The sequence below is a fragment of the Rhyacophila brunnea genome, unplaced genomic scaffold, assembly GCF_057557595.1.
Source record: "Rhyacophila brunnea isolate RB1 unplaced genomic scaffold, BYU_Rbru_1.0 scaffold_9, whole genome shotgun sequence".
NCBI lineage: Eukaryota > Metazoa > Arthropoda > Insecta > Trichoptera > Rhyacophilidae > Rhyacophila > Rhyacophila brunnea.
In genome coordinates, this window is record NW_028233361.1 from 26363600 (window position 1) to 26388846 (window position 25247).

Below are 25247 nucleotides of genomic sequence, written 5' to 3' on the forward strand. Positions count from 1 at the left end.
CGTTACTTGTTGTTATCGTATACTGCTGGTATATTATAACATATCGATCACTGTCTAAGTGTGTAGGGTTGGTTATTCTCTACGCTTCTTAAAATCGTTTACCTCAGAATAGCAAGCAGTCTTTGCTATCGTCGCCGGATAGGTTATTTTTTGTCCCCTGAATTTTATGCACATAGCAAGTATTGCAGAATTAACAATGAAATGGTCACAATAATGTAGCAATGTTAAATATATATTTGGCGAGTTTGGCATAACAATTATATTGAACTTTTGCTCCTAGATTAAAAAATCAGAAAAAACAAATCAATAAGGATTCTTGAGAAATTCTGGTGATTCAAAGATAGCAATGGAAGAAATTTCAGTTTTGGATGAAATTTAAATCAGCTTGTGAAACTCTGCTGATATGAGAATAGGCAAAAATTTATTATGCATGGCCGACTGGTTATATATATATATATATATTTCAATGAATCAACCCATCATTAATACATTGGTAAAACCCCATTAATTTGAAATCGAGGGGACCGAAAATCGAAAACAAATTCGAATTACGAACTATAGTAAAACTTTGAAAAAACAATTTTATAACGTTGTTTCCGTTTCTGATACAATTGCTTTCAGATCAATATCACTGGTGACTATTATTTCAACAAGACTGGTTTTTGTAATTAATTCGTTTTGATTGTTTTATTAATGTTTCAATATTTATGCATGTAATGTTTCCATTGAAGGCATGTATATTTACATATTACAATTATTTCCAACAATAATTTTAAAACCAATAGTACATAATATTAAGTATTTTTAAATCATATTTTAAATATGTAAATATGTTTTTTACAATCCAGTAATTACGTATCAAATAAAAATAATCATCGAGTCTACTTCACTTTTACAGCTAATTACAGCGACATGTTCAAGAAGGAGGATGATGATAACACTAGTGCCGTTATGTGAGAATCGCCAGTGTATTGCGAGCATTTTAGTTTTCCAAATTCGCCACCGTGTCATCTTAAACGTGTCGCAGTATTACAGAATGCATCAATTAAATCAATAATACCTTCATATTTCATTCACGTTATTTTGAAATATTTCAATAAATAATAAACTCATTTACAACTATCCATTAAAAGCACCCATACTATAGGATATAACTAGTTCTTTGTAGTGAAATATAATATATGTAATAACATAGACTAAAACCCTTTACATAATAAATATAAACTACGTATCCATCTTTACAGCAGGCACAATCGACTCATTGTTCAGTTAATTCTTATTAACAATCCAGCGGCGGGCTGTTTTGAAAGAAGCTTTCAATGTTGCTCCCTCTCGGCGGCCTGTCTTTTCAACATCAGGATCTCGTCCAATTGCATTTTGTACATATCTTTTACGTCTTGGAGATCCAGTCTCAGTTCCTGGAGCTGCTCTTCCTTCTCTCCATACATCTGGAGAAGGGCATCGTACTGGTGCTGAAGACTCTGTGGAAATAATCAAACCGTTTGGTCGCTCATTAATAATCGTATACGTAAAAATAAAATAACTATATAAATGAAGACACAATAGAGCTATGGAATAACAGATACACAGGATCAATAAGGCAGAAATTTATTCCAAACATCACTAGGAACATAAAAACATAACACAAACTCACACGTATACCAACATGCCAAGGAGGACTGCGAGCAACGTTCCCTCTAATAATCTATTGTGTGTGCGGATCTGAATGCATCTGAGCAGTGGCATAACTAGAGTTGGTGTCACCCGGTGCGGTAAATTTACACCCCCCCCCCCCCCATAAACACATGCATACAATTTTTCATTAAAACTTTTATATTTTAAAAGTATTTATTAATTTCAGTGATTTTATATAATAATAACACTACCAACAATAAATTATGAAGTAAATAATCGCCTTCCGAGAAATGAGTTGAAGAATTGTGCATCTCACAAATCTGACAAAGGAAACTTTCTTTTACAATATTTGTGAGGACTGTGCGGGGGATGAAAATATGTGTGTGGACACATTTTGGTAGGTGTGCGCACGCACACGCGTACACCTTACAGGGAAAATTGCCCTCAACCACTTTATATGAAAAAGCATGGGCATAGTTATTAATTTTAAGATAATCACAATCCTACAATAGACTATATCAGCGGTCTCTACCATTTTTTAATAAAGGCACGCCACATAGGAATGTTATTTTTTTTTTAAATCGTCATGCAATGAGGACTGCCAACTGGCCAACGTCATGAAGTGGAATCAACCTATCCCCACAACATATTTTTAATGAAATTGCAAGATGCTTAAAATATTGTATGATTCGAATTATTGAAAATTTTAAAACAATTTTCATGATTTATTCAGTCAAAAAAATATTTATCATGGTGGTAGTATACTTAGTCTAACCTGCATAGTGTCAAGTTCGGCAGCATGAAGCGCTAGCTGATTGACGAGGGCTGTCCGCTGCGCATGAGAGCGTTTGCCAGCTTTACGCGCTGCACGCAGCTCCCCTTCCCGCCTCTGCAGCGACGCCTGTAGACGCTCCAATGCACACATTCCGCCCACTCCTACTCCCTCACCCATCCCCACGCCGCCCGCACTGCCCATTGCGCATGAATCACCATCGTCCTGAAAGCAAGATAAAATTAAATCAGCAGTCAAACTTTCGAAATCAAGCCATCTGTTTTAGCTTTTCTGAGTTCCTAATTGAAATTGTCTATCAGAATCAAAAGTATATGATTATTCTCTGTGTCAATCGATGCATAGAATTTTTTGGGTATTATTTTTAATACAAAATATCAGAAGGCTTATGCTTATAGCACTAATTTAATGCAATTTTATCTCAATTCGGTCCTGACAAATAAATTTTAGAATAAACATGCTACAAATGAATTAGCAATGCAGCAGACTTGCAGTTAATGTAATCATTAGATTTAGCAATTTCACTTTTATATATAAAGGCACCCTTCTGACATGTATTATTTAATAACATAATTACCAGAGGCCAGATTCCACTGCCGAGTGATTCTGAAGCTAAAGAATCTCGTCCCGTACTTCCCGGTGGCGAAGGAACGTCCGTTCTCTCCCCTTCACCAGGAGTAACCATCGTTCCAGCGACTCCTGGATTATTCGCACTTGACTGGCCGGGCATCGTGAAAGTGGTCGAAGCATTCATCGAGCTCGCTCCGACTAACCTCGCCAACAAGAGAGATGAACCGGGGACAGTTTGATTCTCATTAGAGAGCGCAATGTCTCGAAGTTGCTCCTGAAAAATTTAATCATGTATCATTATTGATTATCATAAATATAAGATTAATCTTTTTGTAATATTAATAGCATTTATTAATTAGTCAAAAATAGACCTTGAAATATAAATAGGTAGGTACTACATCATTGTAGAACAGGTACGGGCAAACCGCGGCCCGCGAGCAATATTATATTTTTGAAAAAGATTCACGTTTTTATCTTTTCGCCTTTCTCAACTACTAAATTAACACCTGAATTTAAAAAAAATGTTAAAAGACGTAAAACAGTTCCATTCCTCTCATTAATTTTTTGTTAGTGTACTAGTGTACATATAAAAATGGTATTTTAATGGTAAATGGAATTCCTGAATTTTGGCCCTTCATCCGAAAAGTTTGACCCCCCCATGTTGTAGAACATGGAAATTATGGCAAATATGGATCACAAATGTTAAAAGCCAATTACAAACTCGAATACAAAGTATTAACACATATATTTAGTCCTTTCGACGCGCGTTAATTACTTTATTATCCATTAATTAACTGCAGCAAAATTGAATTTTGATTAATCCCAGGCATGTTTAAATGCCCATTGCAACATCGACTCGAGTGTAGTGCACGGGTTAATAGTACAATGTTTAGTGAAATTTTAAATACATTTATAATGCAAGTGTTACCAAAGGCAAATCAGATAAGTTCATTTGCATAAAAGTGCAATTGACAAGGGTATCTTATGTCATGAGACATGGCTTTATTCTAAATATTAGAACGAAGAGATTTAGAATAATACTAAAAACAATTTTATATGATCATTATATAACTACATGTGCTTATATTTCATATTATGAAGAGAAAAGATGGGGTATATTATAAGGACATAAATATCTTTCAAACAAAATTTATAAATTATTGATTGTATTGCCCCAAACGTCTTCAACCGATTTAGAGCACTTACGTTCCAGCCACGATTTCTCTGTTTAAATATTAATGCATATTTTAACTACAGAATATATTATTATCTGAGTCAGAGATCGAAATGAACATTTTTTTTCTTTCTTGTTTAAAATAATGCTTATCAGAACAAATTATGTATTATGGACACATTGTTTTACTTAATTTATTTGTCATGAATCTTGACCATTTCTTATCTGTACATTGTCCTTGTAAATTGTCATTAATTATCTGAGTATATTATTATGCTTACTTGTCAAATAGGCCACTCTATGAATAATAGCGCCGGTACACATGCATGGATTTACTTGAACCAATAGTGTGTATTTTAAACTATCGCGATAACTGTAACACGTGCTGACTGTCTCTCCAATCTCATTCTTCAAGTGTAAGCGAGACGAGATCTTGTCATTGTATTGGTCCAGACAGGTTCGGACAAGTTCGTAGACAATCGGATAGACATCAAAATATTTTGTGCGGCGGCGTAGTTCGTATTTCTTCCGGAAAGTTCGCCACTATCGTTCTACTGCCATGCAAGTACCAATCATTGCATGAAAATTCAGAAGCTTCTGAACCTTTTTGATACATGCATGCAATCTTGCAACCTGCACAATAATACGTGTTTTACATGTGGATTTTCTTGTTTTTCCGCGATAATTCGTACAGTCAGCAGTAAATCCATGCACGTGTAAACGGGATATTATGTTGCAAATCTCAGAACTTCATTATTTAAAATAGTTATTGGTCAAAAAATACCTGCAGAATTAAATTTCTTCGTTTCTCAGCGTCGCACGCAGCCTTTTCCATACTTAAATGCTGTTCCATATAAACAACTCTCTCTTTTAAATCTTTCAGGGCTTCGGTAGATTCTTCTTTGTAACTATTATACTCACATTTTAATCTGAAAAAGACACAACACATTAACACTGCATAATAATAAAAGTTGATTGTGGAGGATACGTTTTGGACATGGTCACGTTAAGCGAAATTTTGCGATCAACGGGGGATTTGAAAAACAAAATAATTAAAAAAATGTATTCTGTACCGCATTGTTAAAAAGAATCGTCATACAAGAAGACTGAGTTTACCCTGCTTGACCTGTCTGTACTTATTATGTAAAATTTGTTGATAACTGTCAAATAACCTGATTCACTCATGACAAAAAAAAGATTTTTAAAATCGAACGCTATATAATGATACCTAACCCCGCGCGGGGATAAAACAACCCTGTATTTTCTTTTTTTTTTAATGAAAAATAATTATGTGAACCATGTATATTGTATTATAATACAAAGCCTCCCTCCACTCTAAACCTATTTTCTCCCTATTATGTAAATAAACTCTGATAATTACTGACATTGCTGCAAACATTATTTAGAAATAAAAATAATAATGCTAATATAAATAATCTTTTATGATCATTATATTTTCCTCAATCAATTTATTATGTAAATATTAGAACTAGTTCTAAGGTGAATAAACTTATACCGAATTAAATTTTGACAATGTAATGTTCTAATTAGTTTGTAATGCCCATAATTAAATAAATAATGTGATAGGTATATCATAGGCCAGTAGTGGCGAACCTATGACACGCGTGATGATTTTGCATGGCACGCGAATGTTTTATTTTGAAGAGAAAAATATACCAACTCATAATAATAAATGACAAATCGGATTGTATAACAAATAGCAGGTAAATACTCTTCAAGAATAAGCATTATATAATTGCATAGGTCGGTCCTTAGGCGTTATGCTTTATCGCACTAACCTAATCAGGCGGCGCGAGCAGCCGCGCTGCGAACCCCTGATTTTGGTTGATTTACAATGCTTGAGATCACTTTAGCAAGAGAATGCCTCATCTGATCCGAGCAAATTTGGTGTCAATTTGTGCGTAAATAACCAAACTAACTAATACAGTAACAAACAATTTCATTTCTACCTACAAAAATAGCTGTACCAAATAATAAACAACAACTTGGTGGAGCTTGTAGTAGTAAATTAGTGGAACAAAACAAAGGCGAAATTAAAAAAAGTAATAAAGCTATATGTATGCTATGTTCTGTGAGTGATATCTAGAACACAACATCATTTTAATAGGATTCTTAAAAACCATTTTTCTCCATGAAAAACTGCTCGGCACGTCAGACGGTCGAACAATAATATTTGGGAAATTTTGACACGCGTACGTAAAAAAGTTCGCCAACCCTGTTATAGGCTATATTTTTCACTCATTCATCTTAGCCACTTTGGTTCCGTTGCTGAATGAAGGTCTCTCCATATTGTCTCCACTTTTCTCGCTATATGTGTATAGGCTGCCGTATCAATATAAATAATCATGAAGCAATATCACTTCGACAAATATTAATTGGCGCAAACCGGATATCCTAAAAAGACTGGTGGTTTTGGGTAGCTGTCTGGGAAGGTGAAGCAGAGAAAGAGCGTCGGCGCCTAGGGGCGGCAGGTTATATGAAATTATGGTGTAGCAGGCAAGTATGGTGAGGCAGGCTAGTAATCAATTTGCGGCAAAATTTCCACGTTAACATTATATTATATGGTTACGTTATAATGACCAAAGTAAATCCTCCATGATGCCCTGAATTTTTTTTTATTGCGTCGCTATTTCTGGTAACTTGCTGCTTGCCTGCTTCATTCAGTTGTATGAGAAAGCCGATTCCATGCCCCTCTTTTTATTTAATACCTCTATGGTCGGCGTGTAGGAGCGTCTAAATGAAGGACCTTATCCTGAGAGAAGTAGAAGACCGAGAGAGGTGGAGAGAGTCTTGGTTGCTCAGAAGATGACTGAATTTAAACAACCGAGAAGAGAGACCAAATGAGGTGTTAGAAGCAAAGACAACAAAGTCCAGTGTTGCCCTTGCTTTGAATAGTTTCAAAATTTAATTTATCAAGTCAGCTACAGAAGTAACTGTAACTTGTGGTATACTTTTTTCAACAAATACGCCTAGAATGTGTATGATAGATAAATATTGCACACGTCATTTGACTGAACAAACAACATGAGTGAGTTTGAATTTCTATACTTTTGCAGGTAATAGAATGTGTGTAGAAGAGACTTGCGTAAGTCTCAACCGGTCCGTATTTCTCATTGCTCCTCTTTTGCGCAAGTAATCATAAGAAAGAGAGAGAGGAACAAACCTTTCATTGCTTTCCAGTGTAATATTCAGCTGAGTCATATGCTCCTCACATGACGTTGTGCATGCGTCTAGTTTCTGTACGCTCTTTGATAGAATACTTTCTACAGATGTAAGTTTCGTGCTAAGCGTTTGACATTCGTCTCTCAGGAGTTGATTTTTTTCTGATATCTTTGAAAGTTTTGACTGGGCATCAGCTGAAATTTGACACATTGGAGATGAAATTCAAAACAGTAGAACATTTGAGACAACACTAAAGCATTGGGCAAGAAAATGTAAATGCAAGACCGATATGACTAAAATCCATTTCTCATTAAAAAATTTTGAATTTTAAACCTCTTCAGGAGGCAATCAAGACTTGCATTGGGTTGTAGAGCTAATAAAAAAAAAACCGGCTAGTAGTTCAATAAGGCTGATGAAGATTATCATTTTCCAAGTGTTATATAAGTTTACCAGCCGATTGCTGCAAGCGCATCTCTCTGGTCTGTGCCCTTCTGTCTCTTTCCAGCGCACTCTCCTGCAAGGCAGTCAGCTGAGCGAGAAGGGCTGCCCCCTCAGCTGTCCCCGCGCCCATCCCTGACTCCCCGCTTCCCATGCCCGAAGAGTTCGTCAACTGCAGAGCGGATTCTGCTTCTTCAGCTCTGGCCATCTGGCGTGACACTTCGCTCCGGAGCGATGCCTCTCGACTCATCCAGCGCTGTTCGTCTGCAAAATATTTAATCAGTCATAAGTAAAGAATAACACAATGTGGCTTGGAAAGGTGAATGTTGGGCATAGAGCGGAAAGATCACAAAATAAAGAATGGATAAGAAGGCAGAAAAGAGTATGCAAAGTGGCATAGATTGTCAACCTGATAAAATAGCAATGGCCCAGGCATGTCTTTCGGCAAGTGGACAACCGCTGGATAAATGCAGTTATACAGGAGTGCCCGAGGGGCAATAAACAACCATAGGACCGTTCTAAAACCCACTGGGTCGTCGAACTCACCATCTTCAGCAAATGTATGTGGCATAGTGGAAGGACCTATGGGAAGGCCTTCATCTAGCAGTGCATCGACCCAAACTGATGAAGATGATCAAATAAACAACATTCACCTAAACCTCCAGTATGTTGTACTGCTTAACAATTATAGTGCACAGATCCAATTTCTTCTCGTGAATAGGAAGCAGGCTTGCTATCTCCAACTGTATTTATTGCCTTGTCTTACTCGGCATCCTTCTTACTCTTTTTAGCAAACGGTGTGATTCCTTCATTATATTAAGATTTTTAAATTTATCATCCAAATTTGAAACCTGTTTCCAACAATATTTGTCACTTCGATAGACACCAGGAAGGAAGACATACCTTGTCTCATTTTAATGCGCAGTTCTTCAAGCTGATAAGTCAAGTGTTCGTTTTCCAATTCCATAGATGCCTTTTCTTTTTCTACGGTGGTCAATGTCTCTTGGCGTCTCACCAAGTCGGTGCTGTTTCTTTGGAGCTCGATTAATTCCTTCCGTGCCGCCTCCAGTGACGTTTTCATAGTATCTAATTTCTGATTGCTGTCGTCTAATAATCCTTTGGTCTGGAATTGATAAAGTAGATTTTTTATGTTTTGCAAATGTCAGGCTTCGTCTTCATATATAAGGTCTAACATTCTATTATCATTGTAAAAGAAGAGACTTCAAATCATAGAAACTCTCAACGTTACAAGTAAAGAAATCCTCAGTTATCTTTCAGGTATGCATTCTAAATAGATATTCCGTTTGAAACAACTATGCATTTCATACTTACTTCTTCTAACTCTGAATCGAGCTTTTTGTTAAATGTGGTGAGTTTGTAAACTGCTTCAATCTGTGAACATTCGATGGATTCTTTTGCCGATATTGACCGTTTCAGTCGATCCAACTCCTGCGCTTGTTCAGCCACTTTATCACTACAAATAAAATACATACAGTAAATCCCCGATTTTAAGTTTTTGAAGACTGACAAAAACAAAACGTAAATAGAGGGAAAATGTATTCATTTTTTCATTAAAAAATTCCAATAATATAAAATGATTTCGACGTTTTGTCTTGTACAATATCATCAATAGTAGTAAAACATTCGAGCCAAAATGAAGAAATTCAAAAAATATTGCACGCCCATCATGTGCGTTGTGGAAACTTGGCCTTATACCCTGCAGACGTGTCTATGGAACTAAGGTATGCGCAAATGGGTCAGCGACTTAACCAACCGCACCGTGTAAACTTGGCTTTATTCATGGAAGGCGTAAATTGCCGAAAATAAGATGTGAAACTGGGTATTCAATGTACTAAAATGAAACGGAACTGCAGAAAATACATGCAAAAAGCAGGAAAATGTGAATTCCGGATGCATGTAAAAATCGGGGTTCTACTGTATTAAGATAAGCACATAAAGGATTTTACATGATTCGAGCACCACAATTAGCTTTGAAAATAGACCATTTAAGGTGTATACCCATAACAATAAAAACAGCAGTGTTTTTGTGAAACTACTCACTTCGTAAAATATTAAATGTAAAAATATTGACAAGATAAACCCTGTAACTGGACCATGTATATTCCAAGTGGATGTCCCATCCATCAATGAACCATCATCATATAGAATATTTAGATGAACAATGGCAACAGTATCTCATGCGTACATTATAATAAGAACAGACTGATGTCTTTCAATTTAACAATGTATAGAATTTTAATTATTCTTTAGCAACTAATTCAACCACACTAAATACGTTACCGAATCGCCATTAATACTTTGGACGCTGAAGACGCACATGCGCGTAATGACCAGGCGGCCGATCAATGTAATTAACGTGCATTTTAAAGGGGGCAATTAAAAAAACATTATCGGCTCAGCAGCGAATGAGTTAAGTGTCATGTATACCGTAGGGTTTTGATAACTTGTTCATTTTCCTTCTCCTTGGTCCGCAGTTTTTTGATAATGGTGGAATGATGCAGTTGTTGTTTGGACAACTTCTCTCCTTCTTCCCGCAGTTCTTTTATTGTCTCGTCTTTTTCCCCGACGGCACTTTCGAGTTCTCTCGATGTCATGCGGGTGGCTGCCTCTTGCTTGCATGTTTCCATTTGTTTTCTCAAAATATCCTAAAGGTAAAAAATTTATATTCTCACAAACATATCTGTGTGAATCCAAATAGTAAATACATAATTTTTGAAAGTATAGTTTTGGAATAATTTAAATAAGAATTGAGGAAACAAAAAAATGCTTTATAAAAACTCTGAAGACCAGAGATCCAGACTCCATCTGAAGAAAAAGAGTTTCAAGATCTTTGGTACCATCCAAATTGCAACAAATACTAGCGAGTGTACTTTGAAATGATTTTGCGAAGGTTATGCACGCATAAGTAGGGATTGCAATACCGATTGACAATACTGGTTTTTTGGTATTTCTTATTGAATACCGTTATTGCAATCCTACGCATAAGGTAGTATTGGAAATTACCAAATGCAAATTATGAAATCATGAGTGATAAAAACCATATAAATACCTTGTCTCTGATCGCCTGTTGGAATTTCTTTTCCAGTGCCGACATCCTCAAAGTATATTCTTCAGTGATCAACGTGACATCGCCCATATCTTGCTTACCCTGAAGATTTTCAACGCAGATCTTCAATTCTGAATTGCTTTCAAGCAGTTCAACATTCTTCCTGCTGACTTCGATCAGTTTTGACTCTCGACTTTCCAAAATGTCCGCCATCTCCGCTAATCTTTTCATCAGCCTGTCGGTCTCGGAGCCGGAACAGTGGCTATCGTCGCTGGTGTTACTCTGACTAGAAGCCTCCGACAGCTCTCTATTGTGTCCTCTTATTTTCGAAGCTAGCTGTTTCCCGAGGACTAAATCGACAATATTACCTGACTGCCTGGAAAACTTCATTGGCAGCTTGGCTGGACTGTCCCGACCGATGCTGTAGATGTTTCCATAGTCTCCATTCGGACTTGGTATTATTTCTATATCTGAAGAAGTTGTCGTTTCAAGGTCATCGCCGGAAGTGTGTCCCGAAGTTTGCTCGGAGCCGACTTTAACCATGTCCCCGCTTCTGCTCTCCGAACTGCCCGGAGAATTTTGTTCTCTCGGGGCGAATTCTAAATGAGAGAACGGAATGTTTTCCATCTGATCGATACTCGAAGCCTTATCGACTTCTTCATAGCTGTGACTGGAACTCGAGAAATTGGTTTCCTTCCATGACGGATGAATAAGATCAGAACTTTCGCCCAATTTACAGCAAGATGAGGAATCGCTTGCTTTATCACTGGACTTATCATCGATGGCGTCTTCCAGCATTCCTGTTACGTAATAACTAGTAGAAGACTTATCGGATGAAACGGATTTCTTTATTGCGGTGTCTTCAGTGCTGGATTCCATTCCGGCGCCTTCGCTTTCCGCATTCAGGGTTCTATCTGACCAAGAACCTTCATTCGAAGACGCGTAGCTGTCGTTTATTAAAGAGCTTTGATAATTATGACTCAGAGGCTGAATATTTTCCATGTGAATTATGTTCGAGCTGCACATTGGTATTTTGTCTCCGTAATCTTTAGAAAGAAACGTTTGAATGGAAGCAGGATGAGTGGTGGCAAATTGGGTGGTATTTCTACTGGGTGCTCGTGTTATCGGCATGTCTTCCAAGCTCCTAGGATGTCCACCAGATAGATCGGATCCGAAACTGTCCATCATTTCATTCGAGTACTGTTTTATAGTGGGAAACAGATCGACATTTTTTATTACATTGGATGAATCCAACACAGTGGGCGTTGTAAACTCTGAAATGGAGTTATATGAAATGGTATCATCCGCCGCAGAAACATCCTCATCATCATTCCCAGGTATATTTACATCCGCAATTACTTTGATATCTTCGTCCGTTGACGCTTTACTGTTTATTTTAGTATGTATGGAGCTATTATCATCGTCAATCGGTGACGTGACCGGCGAACAAAATTCTTCATCCGACGCTCGACTCAAATCTTCCGAGTGACTATTGAAACCTAAGAATTCTATGGAACTGGGACTCATCAAACTCTCAGGCAAAACTTCTACAGAACTCGACGCCACCTTCACCCCATTACTACTACTAGCAGAAGCGGATCTATTCAGTGAAGCTATTTCGGAATCAGGGGTAGTTTTTAGGCTTTGCGATCCCAATATTTCGATAGATTCAGAACTGTTCATTCCGCTTTCGGATGAAATAATCGATAGCCGGTTTAAAAACGGAGTCGCTTGTCTATCGGACGATCTACGAAGCGTAACAGGGAAATTTTCAGCAGAATAATTTTTCACAGTTGCGACTTCATATTTTGATCCAGAAAGAAGATCTTGATATCCTTCAAAATGTGTAATACCCGCATTTTCATAATTTTGTTTGACATCCGTAATAGATTCCTTATCGTTGTCACTATTTAGTCTTGAATAGACGCTTCCACCTTCACTGTCTTCTGACATTCCGTGAACTACCAGCTTGCTCTTACTGAATGGTTCATCTTCGGTTCCCACCTCACTCGAATCGTCAACAATCATTTCCAATTGAGGTTTAACGTCTTTGTCGCCTTCATATCTTTCAGCGGTTCCGCCCGTCTCAAAAAATGACCCCGTGAAAGATCCCCACAAGCTTTGGGACACGACCTTCGACGGGCTCTGGGTGACGACCGGTTGATCGCTGATCGTATTGTTTACGTTGATGCTATCGGACGAAGTCAATCCCCATGTTGAGAAAAAGTCCCCCTCCTTGACAGGCGTGGGCGTCGGGTCTGTGAGAGATTTTTCTTGAACCGCGGCGCTCGTCCGCCGTTCGATCCCATCCTGCTGAATGTCCAAAGCCTTGTCGATAGTCTTTTGGGCTTCCTTCAAGGCGGATTTGGCTAAACTCGTCAATCCAGATGTGTCAAACCAACTCATTGTACGTCGGTGTCATTTGAGAATCCGGCTCTAATAATTCTCCGTCAATATTAAGCACACGTACGATTTATTATGACACTCAGTATTTACATGAAAGTTAATCATGAAAATACCTATCTGATTTTTCAAGAAAATTACCCAAGTAACGAAAACGTATCACAAGAAAAAGAATTGAGCCATCGAAACAGAAAAATGATAATTAATTTTAACGGATAAAACTCATTATATTGTCTTTCCGAAAACTGTGAAAGCAAAATCCCAAGTAACAATTTAGTGCAAAAATAATATTGACAACTCCATTGACAACACTACACACGAAAACATTGATGGCATTTTGACCCAAGTAGTTTTTCCAATACTATCATCACTACAATATCATTCATTCTCCAGCAAGCCAGCAATGTCATTCGTTATTATTGTGCGATTTGCCAATGATTCGCATAATTTTATTCATATCATAACCTAGCCCTAGCCGATTATAATATCTGAACTCCGTCACATTTACAAATAAATATGCCAATAATCAAATAAAAAGGATTTTTAGCATGGATACCTACATTCTTTTGCCTTGACCTCCCGGGCGGATTCGTTATGAAAAATCACACAATTTGTAGCGCAGCCGCTAGAGACCCGTCACGTAATGTACTCTAATACAACTTATAATTTAAAAATGTATTTCCACTTTCAACACCCTTTTAGAACATTTTTTTTTATTATAAATGCAGAGTTGTCACTTCATAACTTTCCACTCCATAATATATTTTATTAGATATACCTATTACCTATTTATTTATTACTACCAAATATTAATACATAAGTGAATATCATTTTTCATCTAATTTAATGCGAGGTAATCAGTCGAAGAGGCGTACCAGTGCAGTGAAAGAGTGAAAAAAGAAAGCCAACATTTCATCACTGTCATGGATGAAACGTTCGGACTTCTGCTGATAACGAATCCAGCTATCTCAACTACCTACTCGTGGTGGGTCGTGCATCGATTTGATCTTCGCTCGCCACATCGACAAAATTCATTCTAAAAATTAAATACTATAGCTTTAGCTATAGTATGTAATTATGTATGCTAAGCAATAGCTTTCATTAACCCATATTGACCATTACTTCTTACGATTATGTGTAGCAAATACTTACGCACCAACATTACTAGGTATATGAGTTAGTAAATTTTAATTTTCAGGAAAGTGCAAATTTTTGAATCCTTTGGATTCGGTTCCTTTGGCTAATAAATTTTCTTTCGAATTTGGACAACCAGCAATCAGAGAATCAGTATGCGAAGCATGTATCCATGCAGCGCTCGAAATAGACAATTTTATGAACCGGAGAGCTTGACTGTTATTCGAAAATACTAACATATTATTATGTATGTAATAATTTTATGACATATATAAAAATAGCTAAATGTATTAGATTTTTTTGTTATAGACATACCTGCCAAGCTCAGACGGGCATATGGGATTGTGGCATAATAATATTATCGGCGCCGCAAACGAAAATTGAGGTTTACGTCACGTCATAAACGTTATTTTTAACCATCCAATAAGATTCGTAAAAACTTTTTAAAATAAATAATCCTACTACTTTTAATACTTCACGAATCGGAATGCAATATTTTAGTTTTCCACGAGACGGAGCGATAATGTTGGGGATTTCACGAACAGCAGCCCGATTTCCTAACTATCGTCTCGTGTGGCACCAGACGACATGACGTAATTGTGACGTTAGCCAATACACGCTCGAGCGGGTGGCATGTATTGGCTGACGTCACAATTACGTCATGTCGTCTGGTGCCACACGAGACGATAGTTAGGAAATCGGGCCCCAGGAGCTGCGCTCCGGTGCGTTCCAGTCCATTTCGAGCACTGTATCCATGTTTAATAATTTTAGTTGTCAGGGTTAAAGTAAGCATCAACTGAAGGGCCCAGGAAGGGCAGAGCCCCCCCTACCCGCGAGGCGCTGAGTTTTTTTACCACTGCCAAGGAAAATGTCTTGCGTACATGTAGAAGTATTATTTTAATAACTAAAATACCTATATCCCAGGTACTACCTAGGTACCTAGTTGGGGATTCTTGTTGACACGTCTTTCAATAATATTTTTAATTTTCAAATATTAATTCCTCGCTATAAACACTTTACCTTTTCAATTTATTTTAAGCCTGGGACGTGTTAGGAACATGATTTTGCTTTAATATTTATATACCAATTATAATTTAATTATTTATACATTACTTACCTACAATATTTTTTTTCATTGCTACGTGGGTTGTGCTGATTAAAACAAAAACAAACCAACCAACCAGAAGGTAGGTACCTAAATGTTAATAATAATAAATTAATGTTTGATTGGTAATTAATCGTTAATTTACCTACTGTGGAATAAGTCTTAAATTTGTGAGTACCTACTGATAGTCGTCCATTGAATGATCAAGTCGCGTACCTAGTAGGTACCTAAGCATTCTTTTTATTTAGGAGCCATTCTTGTATAATTTAATAGCTAGGTATCTCCTATAGGCAGTAGGTGTATCTACTTTTCACTTATCCAACCTTTCTAGGTAGGTACTTAGATTTGTGGTAGCGCATCATTATTTCATGTATGTGATCGTAGTACTCTATCGTTCGTTTGACTTACGTAGTCTCCAGATTCTAGTTATTTAATTTTGACAGTTCCATAAAAGCTCCAGTGGCGCAATTGGTTAGCGCACGGTACTTATAATCAGTAAAGAGTGAGCTATGCCGGGGTTGTGAGTTCGAGCCTCACCTGGAGCATGGTTTTTGTCATACAAACATATAATATTTTTTTTATCCAAAAAATATAAGCCTACAGGAATAGGAGAGTTTCTTGTTGGTAGAATCTTGGATTATTGAAATTTGGACCAAGTTTACCCAATCAATTCCTCAGAATAAAATTATAATATAAGTACCTACCTACTTGTAAACTTATTTTTCAATTATTATTATTGTGATGACATCCTGTTCTTATAGGTAGTAAAAATCAGGTCACACACAATGTAGAGTTGGGTGGTTCTGGTTCTTGGTTCCCGGGACCCCCCCAGTAACGAAAAATGCAAATTACTTGGGTGAATAGAATAGTACTTGTTCTTCGTCAGAACCTCAACGCAGATCACTTGGCTATCAAACAGTAATATTCCAAGAGGGAGGCCCAATCACAGTAGTGTATTTAGTAATAGAATTGAAACAATTACCTGGAGTTCCTGTATGAAAGGCCAGTGTCTTACACACTGCACCATGAAAGCTTCTCAACGGGTTGGCCCCACTCCTCTCTGCATTCTACGAGTTGCGAGGCTTGGGTAAACAGAAAATCCATAACACAATTGGTGGAACCAATGTTTGCATTATTAACTGGTTCTATGCCTTCAGCGAGGCTTCTATGCTATGAGGCTGCGATCGACATTGCACACATATAAATTTAGTGAGTTATCTCATTTGACTTTAAAATTACTAGCCACTGTCAATTGATTTGCATAATCTATAAAATGATATCAGTTTGAATAATTATAAAATACTTATCCACAAATTATCGGTATTACAGCGATCGTAGTAAGAACTTCTCTCTATATTCAGTGTGTCATTAAAAATCTTCGGCCTGCTAGATATTGCCATAGTAATATCGTGAGGCATAGAAAAGGTTAAACTGAAAGTAAGGAGTATGTAACTGAAAAATTGCGTGGTCCACTGTTGAAATGACAAAAGCTATGATTAGTATGCGGCGTAAATGAGAATGTCAGTGGTATCTGCATGATATTGATATAAAATTATATATTTTTTTTCGAAATGGATTCACCTGAACCATTTTTCTGTGTGGTAATAACTCATATTCAACTAAAATTCAAACAGCACTGAAGAAATTGGGGTCAATGTCAATTTCGAATAATTATTATTGCAAGTACCTACTTACATAATATTGTAAAATTTGCTTTGTACCAAAATTTTTTTTTCTAAATGTTTGATAAAACTCAAAAACACACATAAAATAAAACACCAAATTTTCATTACCAACTTTTTATTGTGTTTAGATAATCAATGACTTTTCCTTCGTACTGTTTTACAAATTAATACCTCCAAAATCTTTTGAGATAAAACTAGAACAATACCATATAGTACAGACAACAATAAAACAAAAAAAAAAAAAATTATCTCCCAGAATAAACATTTCTTATAACATTCATTGAAAATTTTACAAACTTTCTAAAAATTCTACCAAAAATGCTTTCTCTGTTAATAGTAATCAAGGTTCTGCTGTACTGTAAATTTACATATACAATAAAAACAATACGTTCTTAAATAATAGAAGGAAAAAATCGGTATGGCAGAGTGCTATTTGCAATGGACACATCGTAGATCATTTTTATTTGAAGTATAATATAATATAAAATTTATAACATAATAATATTTACAAGAATAACTCGAATATAGCAAACCATTTGAATATAATTTGATGACTATGTATCATACTTAATTTAGGTGTCGGGTGGTTATTATTTTTTTATTATTACATAATATTATAATAGTAAATCGGACAACCGCCGGACAAATGCCATCATATAGTGGTACAATGGGGGAGCCATCACAAAGACGCCCTAAAACTCGCTGGTTAGACAAACTCATAAAGTTCGGTGGATGTACGTGGAGACGAAGAGCTAGGGACCGAGAAGAGTGGAGGAAGCATCTAGCAGTGGAGACATGATGATAGTAATAAATTATGTAATATCATCGTAATACGGTCATTCATAAAATGTTTGTATTTTTCCACAAAGATCGGTATTAGCAGATTTCGTTTTCGACATCTGGTTGATAGGTAGGTACTTATATATGTCTGAAGATGCTGAAAGGTGAAACCAATCTTTATGGAGAACCTTCCGTTTTGTGTAAAGTATCATGGAATGTAAGAAGACATCTTCTGAGATCAAAACTAATTGTAATCTCTTATCAGTTATATATTAATTTTTCAGACTATAAAATGGAACCGTTATTGACAAAACATATAGTGAGCATACTGCGGAAAGTGACTAAGTCAAAATACTTGTTTGCTGGCGAATTGAAATTTTTTTGATAGACACACAGCTTTGTAATTTATAATTATAATTTACTTTGAAATATTTTGGGAATGAAGTTGACATGGTTATTTTTATTCTTTCTAGCACAATGACTTAAAATATCGAAAATCGCAAAAAATGACTTGGTCACTTTTCGCTGTATGCTTATGATATATATTATTATTATAATATGTTAAGAAAACCGTATCTTATTCGATGTTCATCACAAAAGACATCACACATACATACTTTTCTCGAATCAGAAAATATAAATGCTATAGATAAGAAAACAAAAACAGTGCAATGCCAACATTATAAGATTCTCCATGAAACAAATGACAAACATAAAATTAATAATTATTATTTGACTGATTTCCTATGCATCAATAGTTAAATTAACTTTATAAATAAAATATTATAATACAAGTTTACAAATCACAATGATATTATAACGATAATTTATATTAATAGTTCTAACATATTTGTCATGAAACTAAATAACTCCTGTCGGTTGACTCGTAGGCGGTTGAGCCGGTTTGGGTGCCATAAAAGACGCTGCATTTTGGAATATTTGCTGTTTCACAAAGTCAGATGTGACCGTCGAGAGGTTCTCTTTTGTTCCAAATTTGCACTTCACATAACCGTAGAGGTTCGCACCGTTAAGGGTCATAGCTATCATCACAAGCAACTGCAAAATAATAAAAAAAACACTTTATTTTACATTCTAATTTTGCTTAATTTCGTGTGTCGCCGGTTAGAATCCTGCATCTCACAAATGCGCATGGTGTTTGTATCTAGAGCATGGACCTAACTAATAGATTGAACGAGTGGCGGACACCTGACAAATCTGTCATTAAACCTCTTCTGGAGGTGGTCAAGATTCACATTGAAATTTTAGAGCCAATGAAAAAAAAACCTACATAAAAATGGAAAACGACATTATAACCTGCATTTCATAATTATTAACTATGATTAAACTATTTTTTTACTTCAAATAAAATACACAAGTTTTCAGAATATAACAATCTTTATTGAATATCAATTACAGTCGAACTTGGTTATTACGAGGAAGATGGGACCAACTGAATTTGCTCATTATAAGAGGTACTTGTTATATCAGAGAAAAGGTATTTTTAAATGAGCGGTCACATAACAAAAATAGTCTAATATAAAAAATCTAAAAACCATCGTAAAAATCCCCGAAACAAGCATGGCCTTCATAAACTACAAAAGTTGTTTATTTTAATGGACACTGGTAGGTACCTACGGACTTCACAAACCTTGGATTTTTCAACCATATGTGTGGATACTTTTTCATTATTGTCGGCGAAAACAACAATTACGTAGGTACTTAGACACTTAACTAGTGTCATAAACGTAATCCGTCCCCTGCGGCATCCTGTCCGATGGGATTTTATTTTACAACAGTGAATAAATGTATGGAGAAAATCATAAACTAAAATGTCAATGAATATTTCCTCATTACATTCGAGATCTCGGTATGTCCGAGATTGTAATAACCAAGTTCGACTGTATTTTGAAAACAAATAAATTAAAAATTGAAGCTATTATCTTTTTATGTAAGTTTTGTGGTATATGTTTTTGAGAACATTAGGTAAATATTAACAAAACTACTATTTTTGCATATTTTTTAAATCTTGGGGGACGCTATTAGCCGAGAACGTACTCCTGAACACACTTGATGGTAGCCATAATATCAATTTTCCCAAAGTAACCTCGGATTTGACTGATTTTCGGTTTAGACATTTGTATTTTATGGTGCTGATTATTCATAGTTATACTAGTTAATTAGCACTTGGAAGCTGTTAAAATACCAAGATGGCTACCAAAATGTCAAAAGTTCTATAAACATTATCTGATTTATTTCAACAAACTGTGCAAGTTATATCAGTACATATTGGTCCGGATAGACACTCTAATTTTATTATTACATAAGTAGTATAGGTTGTTTTCGCATGTCCATGAACGCGCTTCCACCTAGTACGATCTAATTATTATTTATAAAAGTTTAATAGTCTCATACTTACAAGCCATTTGAACTTGAGTCCAAAGAGTGCGATGGTGAAAAACAGGCCCCAAACGACGGGGCATAGAATGAGCGCCAGCCAGAACACCCGACTCTCGTGCGGGTTGACACGACCCTGTGGGGTGCCCTATTATCAGTTTACAGCTTAATTTAACAACACTTAGTCAAAAATCTACTATAAAAGAGGGGGCAGTTTAGTAATGCAGAGATTGAAAAACGAATTGCAATTGTATAACCTTTATAGACTTTTTTGGTCATGCTACTTGGAAAATATTATACACAACTGATCTTCAGTTAAGGTTATATTATTTTCCGATAGATCCAAAATCTTCCACAGCAACTAAAACATATGGCCGTCAAATACACGATACAATATGTATTTTTAAATATTGATTTTTGTGCACTAAATTTTAAGTTAAAAGGACTACTTAATATTTATCAGAATGCTTTCTCTTTCGAGTGCCAGCGTAGAGTTTTTAAATCTTGTTTTAATTATTATAATCAAACAAGTGAAAATATTTTATACAAATTAATGTCTAGCTTCTGCATCACCACGGTATGTCACTTCCAAAATTAGGATGGATCTTGCATTTTCAAAATCAATTGTGCCATATTGCAATAATTTATTTATTATTTAAGTGGATCAAAAATTAACAATTATTATATCAATAGTAAAATAATCAGATATAAAAAAGATAATTTTCAATTTTATTTCTTTGATATTCTCATGTAAACTTTTGATACTTTGTTTGCAAGAGAGTTAGTTATAAAATAACCTCTGAAGATTGGGTAAATAAATAAATAAATATATTATTTATGTACATAAAAAATACTTAAAATTTAAAGAAATATAATATGTTTTATGTAAAAGATGTTTGTTATGAAAAATAGTGTCTTGAAGCATTTTATATACATACTGGTGTTTCAATTGAATTCATTTGAGTGATCGGATACTGAGAAATTTTATTATTATAATCTAGTTTCTAGAAAGTGAATGTCGAAGATCAAATATCATATATTCTTAACATGTAAATATTAATGCTGCATCTAGAAAATTAATACTACTAATGGAGGGATATTTGATGGCAAACGAAATTAAAATTGATTTAATGAGAGTTTGGTGCTATTTCAGAAGAAATTCTGGAGTCATTCTACAGTGGCGCCATGGGTGATTCACAGGTGTATTGGTAGTGTTTGTTAATGCAAGCAATCAATACCAATACAACTGCGAATTACTTTTGCCATATTTCGCCACTGGAGAATGATTCCAATGCCTATAAATTTTATAGAATAGCATCAATTCTCATTAACTAGAATTTAAAAATTTCCAATTGGATAAAAGTAAGTAGTTGGAAAGTATGCTATTCAGCATAGCGTAGTGAGAAGCGGTATGTATATAAACCATTAGCGAAGGGTGGAGGTAAGCTCAAACCATGTCCTTGCTTTTTCATACAAGGTGGTTTTTAGTGATTTTGAATAATCACAAACACCCAGGCTTTGAGAAAAACACATAAATATTGTGTCCTGACCGGGAATCAAACCCAGAACTCTCGCGTGGAAGGCAAGCGCTTTACGCAGTGCACCACGAGAGCCGCCTTATAGAGGTAGGCTGTTAAGATCCAACATAAATATAGTGCACACTAAACGTTATCAGTCAAACATATTTGTTTTCATTGAACTAAGACTACAATGTGTAGATAATGTTTATTAACTTTTCAAATTCAATTAAACTGCCTAATCCAAGATATAAATAGTAGATATTAGTAAAAAAAACCATACATAATTTTAGATATTTTATAGATAGAAGAATATATTTTATCGATTTTGGTTGGGTTAGGCAGAGTTTAATGAATTTAAAAAAACCTAATCAATGCCATCTGCAAATTGTAGTCTTAGTTCAATGAAAACAAATACGCTCGACTGACAAAGTTTAGTGTGCACTATTAACACTGATAACCAGTTCTATGCGTTCAGCGAGTTATCTCGCTCTAAGAGGCCGTGATCGACAAGCTGTAGATACAAATCTCGTCCGACTTTAAACTCAAATTACTAGCCACTGTTGATTGATTTGCATAATCTAAAAAATTAAACACAGTGACATCTTTTTGAATAATTTTGAAATACTAAGCCACAAATTATCGGTATTACAGCAATAATTGTAGTAAGAGCTTCGCTCTACATTCAATGTTTCGTTAAAAATCTGCGGTCTGTCAAATACTGCTATAGTAATAAGGCATAAAAGGGTTAACAGCCTATCTTCACCCTTCGCCACTTATATAAACACAGGCATTTGCTGGAGGCACTTTGAATAAATAAAAAAGTTTTAAAACAGAAGTAACGTGTTTAATCTACCCACAAGTGACATTTAATTTTCTTTTGAAATAAGTATATATTAATTAACCGTACGATATAGGTATATTAAATGTTTTTGATTAACTTACTTTTCTGGCTTCAAACACCCAGTGCGATTTACCATCATCATCAACATAATTCCACCATCTTAGTCCGACCAGCAGTCTGCCAGTAATGTTTTTCACCGTCCAAAAGTCGGCAGATAATAGCAGAATTACACAAACGAAACTAGTTATGAAGGAATCCGAGAACCATCCGCACAAAATGTAGACAACTATGGCTGAGCACCGAAATATTAAATGAAAGAAGACTATGTACGGATGCCTGAAAAATAAAGAAAGTATATTTTACTCACTTATGTTGAATGTCGATATTATCATAATAGGTAAATCTTTCAACAATCGTTTTATTGGCAACAAACTGAGGTTCTTATCGGTTTACACTGTTTACAGGAAGTCAGCGGCAAACACATTTTGAAAATAGCCGATATACTGGATTATTTGTTAGGTTAGGTTTTCATTCACGAATTCCTTAATTTTGCTAAAATCGGCTATGAAAGTTAGCATGGTTCCCGCCTGGCTTCCTGTACACCGATTAGGTACCCAAACCGACATTGATTAAAAGTAGTGATTGTCAATTCATTACTGTATCAGAGACATCATGATGATTTACGGTTGTATGAAGTCACGGTACTATACGTTTATCCTGGATACAGCGGCAAATACATTTTGAAAATAGCCGATATACCTACTGGATTATTTGTTAGTTTGGGTTAGCTGAGGTTAGGTTATCCTAACGAATAATCCAGTATATCGGCTATTTTCAAAATGTGTTTGCCGCTGTATCCAGGATAACCGACTTGTAGCGAAGTCACTTTACGTTCACATGTTACTATGGTGATTATTCAACATACCTACAGACACCTCAGAGACAAAAATCCTTAAAGTTGCTGGGTATTATGTTAATAAAAGTCACACTCGAGTAAGGTAAACATATAACTAATGTATTTGCATTGTTTCTGATCACTAATGATAATATATGGTACCTAATTATTGTGCAATGTAATAATTTAATTGATAGTTCATCATGATTTATGATGCCCAAATGTAGTAGAAGTAGATAGTAATAATCGAGGTGTTGAATGCGATTTCTTAGGCCAGATAATATAGGTATCAAATAAATAGTGGCAGAACATACGTGAATTGTTTGACTCCATCGGGTCCGACTTCCTCGTCACCAAATGCAATCGTATCGTCGTCCAAGAGCGGCACCTGTGGTACACGTACACCTTGCTATCAATGGTAAACAAAAGAAAATAGCTATTGAGCGAAAAAGCAAAACAAAGCGCAAATAAAGAATGGAAATTATTACTCTACTTTCCTACGATATTATTAAAAAAATATATTATTGTCTACAAAATAATGTAAAGTTGGCATTACTGAACGGATTATATGCTGGATTAAAATATTGTTAATGCTGTAATATAGGCTGCAAAGCTTTAATCAACAAAGTAAAACAATTTGCTGTGTTAGAACTAATCAAATAATAATGTCAACACTAGAATATATTTCTAAAAAAAATATATATATCGTGAAACATGAATGCCATACCGTCGCAGAAGCCATTTTTCATTGAATATTTGATTCGCCTGAAGTAAGCAACGAGTAACGACCAACTGACATCTGTCAAAAGAGTAAAATCCATTTCCATTCGGCCAGTGCCGTATTTACATTCAGTCTGCGCTTACTTCAGTGGCGTCGATCAGCCGTCATTTTTCTCCACCGCTCGGCCATTTGTTTCCTTGCAAAATGTCGCCTGTCGTCGCGGGCGGTGTTATGATTCTGAATTCGTGATTTTCGTCGAAACAATCGCGCAATTTTAAGTGACAATCGGAATTCCGTCGCGTTTGTATGTATAAAGAAATCGAGTGCTGTGATGGGTGCTAAGCCGAGCACCGCAAACGGCGGGCAGAGTCCGAGGACCAGAACTTTTTCGACGAGCTCCAGCTCGGAGGTCGTCGCTGGCTCCGCCGGATTCAGCTTGCTGAGGGCGATTCCGGGAGTGCAGGTTTCCAGTGACAGGCAGCGAGCGCGTTCGCTCTCCTCCGTGCCCGATTTGCACGCCTCGCACGAGGCGATCGCCATTCCTGCTAACTCCCAGAGTTACGATGTGTCAGCTGGAGCCAGCCCCGAAACGGACTCCAGTTCAGCGGAAGAGGCCGCCCCGGTCCCCGGGGGGTCGATATCTTTGGGCCGAGTGTACGCTGCCCACTCCCTGCCTTCACATATTTGGTCGTTGAACGGTATGTTTTTCAAAAATATTCACTGTATGTAAACATACAAACAGTATTATAAATGGCATGTGTTCACCTCCTTTATTCAGATGACACCCGACTGCCACAGTATGTAAATGATGGCTGTAATGATATTTGTTAGCTAACGATTCAAATATGAATGCAAACAACATCGAGACACTTCCTTATCAAATTATGTTCAATTGTAAATAAACTAAGTAGG

The 25247-nt window shown here is 36.0% G+C and overlaps 3 protein-coding genes and 1 non-coding gene across 7 annotated transcripts in view; 2 read left to right on the plus strand and 2 right to left on the minus strand.

Annotated features, from left to right (window-relative positions):
- Nucleotides 1-1176: 1176 nt before the first annotated feature.
- Nucleotides 1177-13588, minus strand: Tmf (TATA element modulatory factor). The gene is made up of 10 exons (XM_085959665.1): nucleotides 10861-13588; nucleotides 10239-10456; nucleotides 9123-9264; nucleotides 8694-8913; nucleotides 7803-8054; nucleotides 7354-7546; nucleotides 4954-5098; nucleotides 3003-3269; nucleotides 2411-2632; nucleotides 1177-1481 (listed from the first exon to the last, which is right to left on the minus strand). Exons 1-10 carry the CDS (start codon nucleotides 13261-13263, stop codon nucleotides 1317-1319), a joined length of 4227 nt encoding a protein of 1408 aa, XP_085815791.1. The 5' UTR covers nucleotides 13264-13588; the 3' UTR covers nucleotides 1177-1316.
- A 2364-nt stretch (nucleotides 13589-15952) lies between these two features.
- TRNAI-UAU (transfer RNA isoleucine (anticodon UAU)) lies at nucleotides 15953-16044 on the plus strand. The gene is given in 2 exon segments: nucleotides 15953-15990; nucleotides 16009-16044. It is a non-coding gene; the product is annotated as a tRNA-Ile (tRNA).
- A 2303-nt stretch (nucleotides 16045-18347) lies between these two features.
- LOC147063458 (putative Golgi apparatus membrane protein-like protein CG5021) lies at nucleotides 18348-24457 on the minus strand. Of its 4 annotated transcripts, none has more exons than XM_085959674.1 (5): nucleotides 24342-24457; nucleotides 23929-24023; nucleotides 22821-23055; nucleotides 20381-20494; nucleotides 18348-19020 (listed from the first exon to the last, which is right to left on the minus strand). In XM_085959674.1, the coding sequence occupies exons 1-5, from the start codon at nucleotides 24354-24356 to the stop codon at nucleotides 18826-18828; spliced, it is 654 nt and encodes a 217-aa protein (XP_085815800.1). In that variant the 5' UTR covers nucleotides 24357-24457; the 3' UTR covers nucleotides 18348-18825. The 4 variants fall into 4 exon arrangements, with proteins under 4 accessions (XP_085815800.1, XP_085815802.1, XP_085815801.1 ...); XM_085959676.1 differs by having other exon boundaries at nucleotides 23929-24002; nucleotides 24342-24414; XM_085959675.1 differs by having other exon boundaries at nucleotides 18434-19020; nucleotides 20381-20506; nucleotides 23929-24002; nucleotides 24342-24414.
- LOC147063459 (E3 ubiquitin-protein ligase ZNRF1) overlaps nucleotides 24448-25247 on the plus strand; it is a 345835-nt gene continuing 345035 nt past the window's right edge. The window contains exon 1 of the mRNA XM_085959677.1: nucleotides 24448-25033. Within this exon, the coding sequence (XP_085815803.1) occupies nucleotides 24667-25033 (367 nt within the window). The 5' untranslated portion in view covers nucleotides 24448-24666. The remainder of the gene's footprint in view (nucleotides 25034-25247) is intronic.

Bases quoted from the DNA above. Each gene is read 5' to 3' on its own strand.
- LOC147063458 (XM_085959672.1), bottom strand. The intron at 20,507-22,820 runs GTAAGTTAATCA...AACTGATAATAG, and splicing joins GGGTGTTTGAAGCCAGAAAA to GGCACCCCACAGGGTCGTGT. The intron at 19,021-20,380 runs GTAAGTATGAGA...ATTATTTTGCAG, and splicing joins GACTCAAGTTCAAATGGCTT to TTGCTTGTGATGATAGCTAT.
- Tmf (XM_085959665.1), bottom strand. From the start codon at position 13,263: ATGAGTTGGTTTGACACATCTGGATTGACGAGTTTAGCCAAATCCGCC. The intron at 10,457-10,860 runs GTATTTATATGG...TTTTACCTTTAG, and splicing joins AACAGGCGATCAGAGACAAG to GATATTTTGAGAAAACAAAT. The intron at 1,482-2,410 runs GTTAGACTAAGT...TTATTTCCACAG, and splicing joins CCGAACTTGACACTATGCAG to AGTCTTCAGCACCAGTACGA.